This window comes from Terrapene carolina, unplaced genomic scaffold (genome assembly GCF_002925995.2).
Source record: "Terrapene carolina triunguis isolate 2854851 unplaced genomic scaffold, T_m_triunguis-2.0 Scaffold85, whole genome shotgun sequence".
Lineage (NCBI taxonomy): Eukaryota > Metazoa > Chordata > Testudines > Emydidae > Terrapene > Terrapene triunguis.
The window spans coordinates 16,069,058-16,082,244 of record NW_020664436.1 but is presented as its reverse complement, the minus strand read 5'-3'; the positions used below and the strand labels follow the sequence as shown (position 1 = coordinate 16,082,244).

Genomic DNA, 13,187 nt, shown 5'->3' with positions numbered 1-13,187 from the left:
AGGGATGTCATAAAACTGGGTGACTGGGTAACAAAATAGCAAATGAAATTCAATATTGATAAATGCAAAGTAATGCACATAGGAAAACATAATCCCAACTATACATATAAAATGATGGTGTCTAAATTAGCTGTTAGTGCTGAAAAAAAAGTATCATTGTAGTCATTGTAGATAGTTCTCTCCTTAAAAACATCCACTCAACGTGCAGCAGCAGTCAAAAAAGCTAACAATGTTGGGAATCCTTAGAAAAGGGACAGATAATAAGACAGAAAATAACATATTGCCTCTCTGTAAATCCATGGTACGCTCACATCTTGAATACTGTGTGCAGATCTGGTTGCCCCATCTCAAAAAAGATGCATTGGAATTGGAAAAGGTACAGAAAAGGGCAAAAAAAAAAAAAGATTAGGTGTATGGAACAGCTTCCATATGAAGAGAGATTGATAAGACTGAGACTTTTCAGCTTAGAAAAGAGACAACTGCGGGGGAGGGGGAGAAGAGAGATATGATAGAGGTCTATAAAAGCATGTCTGATGTAGAGAAAGTGAATAAGGAAGTGTATTTTACTCCTTCTCATAACACAAAAACTAGGGGTCACCAAATGAAATTAATAGACAGCGGGTTTAAGACAAACAAAAGGAAGTATTTCTACACACAACACACAGTCAACTGTGGAACTCTTTGCCAGAAGCTGTTGTGAAGGACAAGACTATATCCGGGTTCAAGAAAGAACTAGATAAGTGCATGGAGGATAGGTCCATCAACAGCTATTAACCAGGATGGGCAGGGATGGTGTCCCTAGTCTCTGTTTGCCAGAAGCTGGGAATGGGCAACAGGGGATGGATCACTTGATGATTATCTGTTCTGTTCATTCCCTCTGGGGCACCTGGCACTGGCCACTGTCTGAAGACAGGATACTGGGCTAGATGGACCGTTGGTCTGACCCAGTATGACCGTTCCTATGTAGGAGCCTCCTCCAGTACTTTACTGGAAGAAAGTCAATTCACATTAGGACTGATAGATTCTGCTTCAAACCCAATTCTTAAGCCATTGTAATTTGTACTTTTTGCCAGTAGGTGGCACAACATACCTAGTGATTTACTGTAAAATTTAGATGAACTCTTTCAACAGAAATGTCTAGAATAAAATGTTTTTTATTGAACACCTGGCATGTAAGACAAGGTTGACCTAGTTTTTGTTTTAATTTACATTCCAAATATCTGTGGCATGTATGTACTCCGTAACACAACTGTATCTGAGCTTTATAATTTGTGTCACATTCCTTTACATAGAAAACTTATTAAATATGAACCAGATGGGTTTCCTGGGTAATAGAAAGAGGAAAAAAGTGAAGCTGGGTGCTAAACATTTTGGGAATAGAGGGGAGACAGATCAGGGAGCTCTTACTTGGGCAATGTATTAGGACGATGATGATCACCAATATTAGTTACGTCACGCCTACAAAAGCAACACACATCAGGCAAGTTAAATACCAAGAATCGTTAGTTACACACCAGTTTTCTAGTTTTCCTAAATACATAAATATGCAATAATGGAGCAGCGCATACAACATAGCAGGCTACAGACCAAACCACAGTGCTCTGCAATGCGCCACAGTTAGCCTTATCTCTCTCTGTTCCCCCACAGTCCATATTCTGGCCAAACAGATCAATTATATTGAAATACCTTTTCTTTTTCTGGGTGGCTTTTCATATTCCAGTTCCCCTGTCACTTACTAAAGCGTAGACAATAATTTTAAGAGCACAGGCCTAGGGACTGGCTGACCTGGTTCTACTCCTAACATACTCATTAGATAACTGAAAGCAAGTTTCTTAGCCCTTTCACACCTCAGTTTTCCTCTCTGAACCTTTATAAAGCACTTGGAGATCATTGGAGGAAAAGCAAATTGTGATTCTTAGCACTGGGGTGAAGGAAAACCATCCCTAAATTGTAGAAAATAGGTCAGCTCGCAGCCAGCTTAAATTTTTACAATGGATGTGTAGCCTGGGCAGTATGCAAGCCCCAGTAGATAATGATTCATCTTCATCAGGACAGCCTGGCTGAAATATTCGCTGGGAACTATAGGTTTTATGGGCTGCACTTCTGCACTAAAGATGCGGCAACTCCAGGCCACCTGGCAGACCTAAATTCCACCCAGGCCAGTAAGGTGTTCAGTCAATATCTGCCTTGTAACCCTGGGTGTCTTGTGGCTGTGCAACTTTGGTTCAGGACTCTGAACCCAACAGCTTACCAGCACTCACAACCCTCACCCTGGCTTTGCCCAACTTGGATATTCCTTGCAGGCTGACTGTAGAACACTTCCAGCCCAGAATTTGCCCCCAAATCCTCATCCTGAAGGTTCCAGTCACTCTCACAAAACAGAACATGACACAGGTGTAATGATGCTTGTTCTGGCGGGAACCAACTGAGAATGCCAATTCAGGACAAATCGCTTAAAACGGGGCAGTTAGAGCCCGAGCCTGTGGTTTTTCCACCTCTAAGGCAAACCAAACCAGCCAGCCAAAGAGGACTTTGGTCTCACCCCACTAGCTAACCACAAGTTATACAAGCAATTCCCTTAGATACTCCAGTTTCCCAGTATCACCACCAGTGCCACTCGTTATGGGGACAAATGGTTATGAAAACCAATTCCCCAGTAAAAGAAAAAAGGTTCTCCCAATCCCAAAGGACCAAGCCCCAGACCCAGGTCAATATACAAATCAGATCTTACCCACAAATCTAAAATCCAAAGGTTTATTCATAAAAGGAAAAAGACATAGATGAGAGCTAGAATTGGTTAAATGGAATCAATTACATGCAGTAATGGCAAAGTTCTTGGTCCAGGCTTGCAGCAGTGATAGAATAAACTGCAGGTTCAAATCAAGTCTCTGGAGTACATCCACAGCTGGGATGGGTCATTCAGTCCTTTGTGTAGAGCTTCTGTTTATAGCAAAGTCCCTCCAGAGGTAAGAAGCAGTTGTGGAAGCAGAAAAAGAACTGTCAGAAAAGAACTGCTATGCATGACAGTTTGTTAGCAAGAGTCAGGCTAACTGTAACCCTAATAACGCGAAATTTGTAGAAGCGAGGATTGTGTAAGGCGGGTAAGAAAGAACTGTGTAAGAAGTTATTGTGACCTTGTATAAATAAGGTGTAAAAGACCTTGTGTAAATAAGGTATAGAAAATATTGTATGTTGGCAAAAGTCAAAACAAGTGAGGAAATAAAATATCAAGATGGCCTATGTATAAACAAAATGCAGCTGTCCCTCATTATTTCTGTAATGAAAGGTATAAATGCTTGCTGTAATTAGTTACCAGGGGGAGACCTGCTTAGCTCTCTCCCTCTGCACAATTGTGAGAGTTAATAAAGCATCTGACTTGCTGTACCCAAACAAACAAGTGAGAACTCTGTTTTTCTCCGACAATTTGGGGGCTCGTCCAGGATGGCAACGCCCTCAGAGGCACCGGCAGTTACTACGGATCGTTCCCCTTCGAACCCCATGGCGCCACAATAGAGGTAGGAGACCTTTTGAAATCTCTATTGGGGTGTCGGAGGAGGACTGTCCGTGGGGCCGTCTGTCCCTGTTGGGCTCACGCCATCCGAACGTATTGACTGTGCAGCAAGGTCAGATGCTGAGTGGCGTAGGGGAATTGTTTGCCGCCCCCTGTATGCATATGCGAGGTGCATAGGTTTGCACCTGTGTTGAGGTGCATAGGTTTGCACCTGTGTTGAGGGGTTGTTACTGCCTCAGCAGGAGGGGTTTTTACCGCCTCGAGTGATGCATCGAGGTACTTGGAAATAGTACCTGAGGTACTTGGGAATAGTACCTGGAGTAAGGCCTTGGTATGTGTGTGTGTACACCACTGTGAATTGAGTATTACCGGAAGACGCCCAGAGTACTCTGCAAAGTCTTTTGGCTCATAACCAGAACTACTCTAACGCAAGCCCGGTAACTAGAGGATCTTTTAGGAGATCCGACCCACGGTACGCTAACTCGGCCTGGCATCGTCCGGCGAGGAGGCTACCTGGGTCTAGGAGTGTGTGAACCCATCTTCCCTCCCCTTTTCCTCTCCATGTGAGCCACTGACAATCTGACCATCTCACTGGATGCAACAGAGTAAGCGGCGCCGTCTCTCTGAGACTAGCCGACGCTCTTTGCTAAAGGGAGGTGTAGAAGTGTTGTGGCCATCCTCGTTAGCCTCTCCTGTGTGAGTACCCTGTAGGAAGAGATCCTTAGTTTATGTGCCGCTAGAGCAGACAGGGCATCCTCCCTGTGTGTGTGATTGGAAAATGGGTGGGGGACAGTCTAAGGATTCCCTCTTACCCCCTAAGGGTACCCCAGCTTATTTCATGTACGTACATTATGGTCCTAAAACCTGCAAGTATTTAAAGAATTGGAATCATTACACGCGTAAAAATTCATCTAAACAATGCCCACTAAAAGGTACCTTCAATCTAAATAAAATCATACATCTCAAAGGAGCTTTTAATTACCAAAAAAAGCCTCTGACACACAATGGGAGCAATTTGTCTATTGAGGAAAGGAACGGGTTAATTTAAAATTCAGCTTGGTCCAAAAATTAAAAAAAAGTTAATCTGCGTTCAAGGTCAAAAATCAATGCAGACCAAGCTAAGTACAAAAAAAAACTGCTTTCGGCCCCAGCTGGCTGTAAAAAAATATAAACATAGTCAAACCAAAGGCAATACAAGTTACAATGCTGAAATTACATTTGCAAAGCTTAACTGTCCAGTGAAATCCAACAGTCTGCCTTTGCGACCCTGGAGCCGGCGTGGTTTGGGGACGCTAAAAAAGCCACAGGCAGCCGGCCTGGACTGGAATCACTGAAAAGACGCCCCAGAAGACCTCAGGGTGTAAAAAAACTGCCTTCCCAAAAAAGAAAGCAAGTTAAAAATTGCACAGCACCTTCTCTCAATGTTATACACAGACGTGGCCAGTCTGAACGTACGTGTGTGAGTATAAAAGCGTGCCTACTCTCAGCCACAGTAAGTCTGAGAACCGAAAAGGGATTTAGCATTCCTCTCTCCACCCCGGTTGACCGGAAAAGGTGTCAGGTAAATCTACCCCAGTCGTAGCAGGACTGGGCAATAAAAAAGTTAAAGTAATAGAAAAAGTTGTGTACTTAATAACTAAAATTAAGCAATTAAAAGCATAAATCATGAACCAGGCAGCAACTCAAACCTATGCCCAGGGCAAGTTGCAAGCCTTAAAACAGGACTTCCAGGCAAAAAAGAAAGCACTGGCTAAGCAAGTACCGGTCCTTCAGGGACTTGTCAAAATTTAACCATTTGTGTTTGCATATGCTGTAACAGCAGTGTGTTTGCCACAAAAAAAAATTAAATAATTAAACGCCAATGGGCCATGCGTTTTGCCCAAGTGGCAAGCCTCACAAGGAAGGACTTGGGTAGCCTTATAAGTAAAAATATTTAAAAAAAAAAACCAAAAAGGGTAAAGGCTAGTTAAAAAGCCCACCCTCCTATCTAAATTGGTAGTAAAAAAGCCGGTGCCCATAAAAGGAACGGTTCAGCAAAAAAAGCAGAATCGGGCCCAAGCGGGCAAACAATAAATAAAAAAATTAAAAAACAGGTTAAAAACTTTAAAAGCATAGTAAAAAAAAAAAAAGTAAGTAATTATAAGCATGGGGATTTCAAATCCCCAAAATAATAATTGAAATGGTAAAATGTATGTAAAACAAAGTCTTTGTACCAAGGTGCAAGGCTCTCCTTTCTTCTGCTAAATAAAGCAACCTTTCCTTATCCCTGTCAGGCTGTTATTGGCTCTCAGCTAGGTGGACCCGATATTTCGGTGACAGTTACTGGCGACTCCGGTTAATGAATTTCTGTCTTATAAATTTGGTCGTTAGGTGTGTGAACGAAACTGAGCCTCTCATTCGTAATTCCTCAAAGTGGAAGCCATCGCATGCGATGAAGCTCTGAGGTCAAATTGGGATCCTTCTGTCCCGTCCCTTGTAGTGGTCAGTATTAGTAAAAATTCCTGTAATAAAATCCTATTAGGCCATAATTCCCTCTGTTCTCTATGTAATTCTCTGTTAAAGTGTCAGCAGGCAAATGGGTGGGTCTCTGGTAAAACCCTCTAAAAATAGCCCTTCAAATTATATGTTAAGTAAATGGCCTTTACCCGGTGTTAAAAAAAAAATAAAAAATTTAAATTTGTTTTTGAGTAACAAAAAAGCAAAAAAAAAAACTGGTAAAAAAAAAAAAAAAAAAGAACAGTGCCCCTGGCTCTGTGTGGTTAAGCTGTCACTTTACTAGGAATGCATAAAAATTTTGTAAGCACAAAAAAAATAGTTACACCTTGTATAAAAATTAATATGGCTAGTGTTATAAAAATTAAATTATAAATAAAATGTGCATTTTCCCCAAAACATGTGCAGTGTATATTGTAGCAAAAATAAAAAAAATGCAAACCTACCAATATAGGTTGTGTTGTCTCTTTCAAATCACTGGGTGTTTAAAAGCAAAAGTTAAAAATAAAAGGCAATCAAAAGTCTAAAAAAGTTAATTGTGTCCCTTTTAAAGTAAAAATCTTTAAGCTGTAAATAGCTTTAAATCTAAAAGCAAGCCAAAAAGCATCTGTATTAATGCAATTTTCTAACTAATAAGGTAAAAGCCACTAAAACCTGGGCTGCCTATAAAACAAATACAAAAAAATATGGGGTAATTCCTCTGTTTTGTCTAAAATCAACAAAAGTATATGTATATAAAAAAAGTATTTTAAGCAATGACTGACTACCCAAAAGGGGTAGACCTCTGTTCTTTTGTCTTTCAAATCATCAAAAAAAACGAATGCCAGCTAAACAGCATTCAATGTACCATGCATTTACTGGTACAATAGAAATTATTTTTGTGTTCTTTGTCCTGTCTTGTGGTGTTTGTCTTATGGCCAAAATTGTTGGGTTTAATATTTTCATAAAACAGTCTAGTTTAAAATTAAATAAAAAAGTTAAATCAAAAAGCAAATACTTGTTTTATTCAACTTAAAATACAAAAAGTGTTTAAATAAATCAAAAAAATTTAATATACTAAAGTCTAATACAATTGCTTAAATAAAAAAAAAAATTTCATTAGCCAAATTTTTTAATTAAAAAAATTGTTAAAATTTGCATACCAACAGTCTTTAAAAGCAAAAACATGAAAGGTTAACCCACTCCCCATATTGCCCATGGAATCCTTCTGGCTACCTCAAATTTCTAGCCAAAAAACTAAAAAAAAAAAAAAGCTATTGAACACCTAAAGTTGTACCAAGTGAACTCCTCAAAAGTGGGTGTGCTTGTCCTGGTTTGTTGCTCCAAAGCTCTGTAATAAAGTTATTTTACTAAAAGAATATACATAGCATACATTAAATAATAAAACTAATGTACTGTATAATGGCAATGTGTATGTGTTCATTATTAAAAAAAAATATATAAGTAAAAAGTAAAAAAATAGCTAGCAAGCTCAGTCCAAAAATAAAACGCTGGCTCCATCCAAAAATACTACCCACAGCTAAGACTTAGCTAACAGCCATATAAGCAAACAATTAAATAAATCAATAAAAATAAAAATGTATAATATCACTACCAGTAAACCCCAAAAATCTGTAATTGCAATTAATGGGTTCTATAGCAAATGTTCCTATAATTTGCACTGAGTTAAATAAAAAAGGCCCTTATTGTTATTTGGTCACCCAATTAGTAAACAATTAAACAAATACCCAAATTGCTCACAGGGGGCTGCCATTAAATTAGCACAACAAAGGGCTTAAGTTATTTCCTCTAAAAAAAAAAAAAACTTAACCGAATCCCTGTAAAATGGAGCCAATAGTGCAGCAGCAATTTAAAATATTTTTAAAAACCAAAAACATAATAAAAAATTGGGCCAACTAAAAAAGGCCATTAGCCTTGTTTCTAAAGCACAACTAACCCAGGTACAAACTAAAGTTAGTAAGTTACATGTTATTTCCGCCCTTAATTCTATAACCCAAAAATTGCTAACAAAAATAGTATAAAATATCACTAAGGCTAAAAAGGCATTGCAATGGGATCTAGCATGTTCAGAAATTCAAAATTTCCTGAATGACCAGCTAATGGCCATTCGAAATAATCTAAAACACCAGGCTTGGCCCACTGCCCTTACAAACACATCAAAAGTACCATCTAATCTGTGGCCATAAAAACTTACTTAAAAACTTTCTAAATAAAAGTGTGAACGTTCTCAGTGCTCCTTCCAAGCATATGAACCGTTGGGGGGGGGGGTGTGGGCTCCCACATACTAAATCCTGCCGGGTCCATAAAAAAAATGCATGTAAAATTGGGTAATTCACCAAAACATCTAAAAAATTAAACCTCCTGGTATGCTCAATCAATTTTTAGTCAGTGCTCCTAAAATTACACCTAACATTTAAATAGGGTTAGGTAGTCAATAAACATTTTGGCCATTAAAACCCCCACAGCTTCAGTGTATACGTAAACTGAAGCCAAAAAAAGTTGTCACTGTTTATAACTACGTTTGCTAAAAAAATAAAAAACAAAAAACTACCCTAACAAAACACTTACTTTTTCAAGCTAATAATAGCTGTGTGTATGTTAATAACACCACATTGCTAGACATGCATTTTAATCTCACTACCACTGCAAGCAATCATATTATTTACTGGCCTGCAAATAAAATTTTGCAAGTAGTCCTTAAGTTCCAAATACCCTTTAATTAAACTAGTTTAGTACCTAATAAATTTCAAAATTTGTTTTTACTGTTACCAAAAATTCAAAAAATCTCTAAAGTACAAAAGCAAATTCACATGCTTCAAAATATATATCAAGTTAAAAAGTATGCCTTTCACACTGCTTATAAAGTATCCACTTTATGTACTAAATATAATATATTGTGCTTTATAACTAAAGCTGTACAACAACCCCATTATAGTATTGCTATAAAAATGTTATTGCTTATATTGTTATTAGTTAGCTTAAAATTATGTTATTGTTATAAAAAACGTAATAGTAGTAATACCTTTCATGTTCATGCTAATCATGCATTGTCATTACATCCAATCAAAACCGCTAAAATTAAAACATCTAATGTAAAATCTAAAGTCCAAAACTTAATGCAAATAAAGGTTTAAAAATGTTTGTTGTACTAAAAGTACAAAAGGGGGGGTTGTGGAAGCAGAAAAAGAACTGTCAGAAAAGAACTGCTATGCATGACAGTTTGTTAGCAAGAGTCAGGCTAACTGTAACCCTAATAACGCGAAATTTGTAGAAGCGAGGATTGTGTAAGGCGGGTAAGAAAGAACTGTGTAAGAAGTTATTGTGACCTTGTATAAATAAGGTGTAAAAGACCTTGTGTAAATAAGGTATAGAAAATATTGTATGTTGGCAAAAGTCAAAACAAGTGAGGAAATAAAATATCAAGATGGCCTATGTATAAACAAAATGCAGCTGTCCCTCATTATTTCTGTAATAAAAGGTATAAATGCTTGCTGTAATTAGTTATCAGGGGGAGACCTGCTTAGCTCTCTCCCTCTGCACAATTGTAAGAGTTAATAAAGCATCTAACTTGCTGTACCCAAACAAACAAGTAAAAACTCTGTTTTTCTCCAACACAGGATTGAAGACAAGTTGGTGATGAGGCATCAGCCTTATATAGTCTTTTTCAGGTGTAAGAACCCCTCTTTGTTCTTACTGTGGAAAATTACAGCAAAATGGAGTCTGGAGTCACATGGGCAAGTTTCTGCATACTTGGCTAGTTACAAGGCCTTCTCTCAACAGGACAGTTGTACAGCTGATGGTCCTTAATGGGCCATTAAGCAGGCTAGGCAAAGCTAACACCAACTTGTCTGGGATGTTCCCCAGAAGCATAGCAGCAGTTTGAAATACAGATAGTATAGAGCCAATATACATAACTTCAACTACCACATTGATACACACATATCGACAGCATGATTATAACCAGCAAACTGTAACCTTGTCTTAGACACCTCATTTGACCCCCTATATACAGGGTTTGGTGCTGCTACAGGACTTTGGTTGCAACCATGTTCTATGTGGTCCCTGATTATGTCAGTAACGTCAAACCCATTCATGAGTGCAATCATGTCCCCTCTCAGACTTGTATATCCACGACTGAACAAGCCTAATGCTTCCTGTCTTGTCCTAGGGACCAGGCCCTCCATTCTCAGAATACTCTAGGGGCAACTTGGGGTACCTGTTCCGGTTTACCTATGTCCAAACCCTCCCCCCAGAACTCCCTCTGAAACTCCTCTGTTTGCAGCTCCTGTTCGCCAGCTCAGCACTTCACCAACCACATGGCTCTATATACCACACAACACAGATTAGCCCCACCCCACACATGTGACGTACATGGAAAACATTCACACATTTCACACTCCAGTGAACAGCAGGCCAAACATGGGTTCAAATCCCACTCCTGACAGCCGCTTGCCAGCCTTTTGTTTCGTTGGGGCTGCCTTCGGTCCTTTTGGGGCGGGCGATTGCTGTGGATCTCATCAGAGGCGGAGTTCCCACTTCCTCCCCTGGGCTCTCGGGGAAAAGGCGCCGCCACGCTGGCCTGCGCCCCGGCAAAGCCAGAGAGGGACTCTGGTGGGTGGCGTGCACCTGCCGCCGCCGCAAGGGGCGGGCAAGAGAGCACCGGCAGCAGGCTGCCCCTTCCCGTCAGGGTGGCCGAGCGGTCCAAGGCGCTGCATTAAGGTCGCAGTCTCCCCCAGAGACGTGGGTTCGAATCCCACCCCTGACAGTCTCGTCTCTGCCTGCTGCGCTGGTAGGCGTTCCTCGCCCACCTCTTGGTGGCTGGGAGCCGCGGGCCCTTTTCTTGGCGCTAGGTAAGGGGCCGCCACAGCGGGCCTCCACTTCCGGTGCGCCTGAGCGTTGGCCTCCCGGCCGACAGCTAGCGGCGGGACCTCCCACAGGCCGTCAGGGTGGCCGAGCGGTCTAAGGCACTGTGTTCAGGTTGCAGTCTCCTCCGGAGGCGTGGGTTTGAATCCCACCCCTGACAAGCCCTCTCTTTCCACCCCCTCGGGGCTGGGGCCTGGGGAGGGAGCCCCCTGTGGTGGTGCTGCACTGGGGTGCTTTCTCTTTGACTCCCCCCTAAAGGGGCCCCTCCCAGCTTGGTCAGGGTGGCCGAGCAGTCCAAGGCGCTGCGTTTAGGCCGCAGTCTCCTCCGGAGGCGTGGGTTCGAATCCCACTCCTAACAGCCGCTTGCCAGCCTTTTGTTTCGTTGGGGCTGCCTTCGGTCCTTTTGGGGCGGGCGGTTGCTGTGGATCTCGTCAGAGGTGGAGTTCCCACTTCCTCCCCTGGGCTCTCGGGGAAAAGGCGCCGCCACACTGGCCTGCGCCCCGGCGAAGCCAGAGAGGGACTCTGGTGGGTGGTGTGCACCTGCCGCCGCCGCAAGGAACGGGCAAGAGAGCGCCAGCAGCAGGCTGCCCCTTCCCGTCAGGGTGGCCGAGCGGTCCAAGGCGCTGCGTTAAGGCCGCAGTCTCCTCCGGAGGCGTGGGTTCGAATCCCACTCCTGACAGCCGCTTGCCAGCCTTTTGTTTCGTTGGGGCTGCCTTCGGTCCTTTTGGGGTGGGCGGTTGCTGTGGATCTTGTCAGAGGCGGAGTTCCCACTTCCTCCCCTGGGCTCTCGGGGAAAAGGCGCCGCCACACTGGCCTGCGCCCCCTCGAAGCCAGAGCGTGACATACCTCATAGTGCCCACGTGGATGAGTAGCATGGGGTAGTGGTGAATGGTGAGTGGTTCTCCCCAATCCTGCTGTATCGTCTTGGTACAGGCCCCGGGAGACCGCATACCTCCTGGGATGACATTTCAGGGTGCCAGATGGGTGCCTCCGTCCCTCTCTGAAAACAGTCTCCAACCACTACTACCCATGTTTCCTCCTTTGAGTGCTGGCTGTGATTCTCTCAGCTTTGGGGTACATGGGTTCTCCTCCTCCATCTTTGGGGGTGAGTCCTCATTGCTCATTGCCAGGGCAGGATAACAGTTCTCCATCTTGATGGTGGGTGGTTTGGGAGTAGGGGTGGTGCACTGCCTGCTGCCAGAAGTAAACAGCAGCCAGTGTCCTCCCTGTACCAGAGCCTTATCCTCTTCCCCCGGGGGCTTGACCGCAATTCTGTCTAGCTGGATAGCCTCAACCTTGGGAAGCTCCATATGAATACTGTCAATGATTTCCTTATGTGCATGGATTCTCCTCAGCCTAGCCACCTCCTGTTGCTATTCCACCTGCTTCCTGAGAGAGTCCACCAGTACGCACCTCTGACACTGGATGGTCCCCTCAGCCTGGCTTTCTGTCAGTGGCAAATGCAGGCCACAGTCTCTGCAAAACCACACCAGGATCTGCGTAGAGGCTTCCATGGTTAGGTTCTCTGTCTGGATTCAGGTGCAGGTGGAGGAGACAGGAGCAGTGTTGGCACTGGTTATGAGGCCCTTCCTAACCTTAAGGATTATAGTATGACTCCCTTTCCCAAACTCCCCTGTTTGCAAGCTCCCCTTGGTGGCTTAGGCCTTGGCTACACTTGCGACTTAGTGCGCAATAAAGGAGCCCCGTGCGCACTAGCGTACTCCCTGTCCACACTGGCAAGGCATGTAGAGCGCTCTGACTCCGCAGCTAGAGTGCTCCTGGTAATCCATCTCGGCGAGAGGAATAACATTTACTGCGCATTGGCTACAACGCACGGTGTGAACGAGGTGTTGCATTACTGCGCTCTGATCGGCCTCTGGAAACGTTCCATAATCCCTTTAAGTCAAGTGGCCACTCTTGGCATTGCTTTGACCTCCTGTAGGAATGAGGAAATGCCCTTTCAAAGCTCCATTCCTGACAGCCGGCATGCAAGCCATTACTGTGGAATGCTGTGTGAGAGAGAGAGGCCAGGAGCGGGAGATCTGCTGCTGTCTGAACTTACAAGACAGCATGGTGACTCACTATCAGCCCCACCAAAAACCCACTCTCTCTCCCCCCACATACACACAACACACTCCTTGTCACACTCCACCCCACCCCATTTGAAAAGCACGTTGCAGCCACTTGCATGCTCGGCTAGCGACCACAATGCACTGCTCTCTGTGGCTGTTGCAAAAGCTGCTAATGTGGCCACGCCAGTGCACTGTCAGCTGTCAGTGGGGACAGACTACAGCGCCTTCCCTACTGTCCTCTACGAAAG

General features: G+C 43.2%; 1 protein-coding gene and 4 non-coding genes across 5 annotated transcripts in view; all 5 read left to right on the top strand.

The window, feature by feature from the left end:
- Positions 1–10,923, top strand: part of LOC113406213 (taste receptor type 2 member 10-like) — a 29,501-nt gene extending 18,578 nt beyond the window's left edge. Inside the window, exon 3 of the mRNA XM_029911040.1 lies at positions 10,855–10,923. Within this exon, the coding sequence (XP_029766900.1) occupies positions 10,855–10,923 (69 nt within the window). The remainder of the gene's footprint in view (positions 1–10,854) is intronic.
- TRNAL-AAG lies at positions 10,687–10,769 on the top strand. The gene has a single exon. It is a non-coding gene; the product is annotated as a tRNA-Leu (tRNA).
- A 21-nt stretch (positions 10,924–10,944) lies between the features above and the next one.
- Positions 10,945–11,027, top strand: TRNAL-CAG. Its single transcript has one exon. It is a non-coding gene; the product is annotated as a tRNA-Leu (tRNA).
- A 115-nt stretch (positions 11,028–11,142) lies between these two features.
- Positions 11,143–11,225, top strand: TRNAL-UAG. Its single transcript has one exon. It is a non-coding gene; the product is annotated as a tRNA-Leu (tRNA).
- Positions 11,226–11,463: 238 nt separating this feature from the next.
- TRNAL-AAG lies at positions 11,464–11,546 on the top strand. Its single transcript has one exon. It is a non-coding gene; the product is annotated as a tRNA-Leu (tRNA).
- Positions 11,547–13,187: the final 1,641 nt, after the last annotated feature.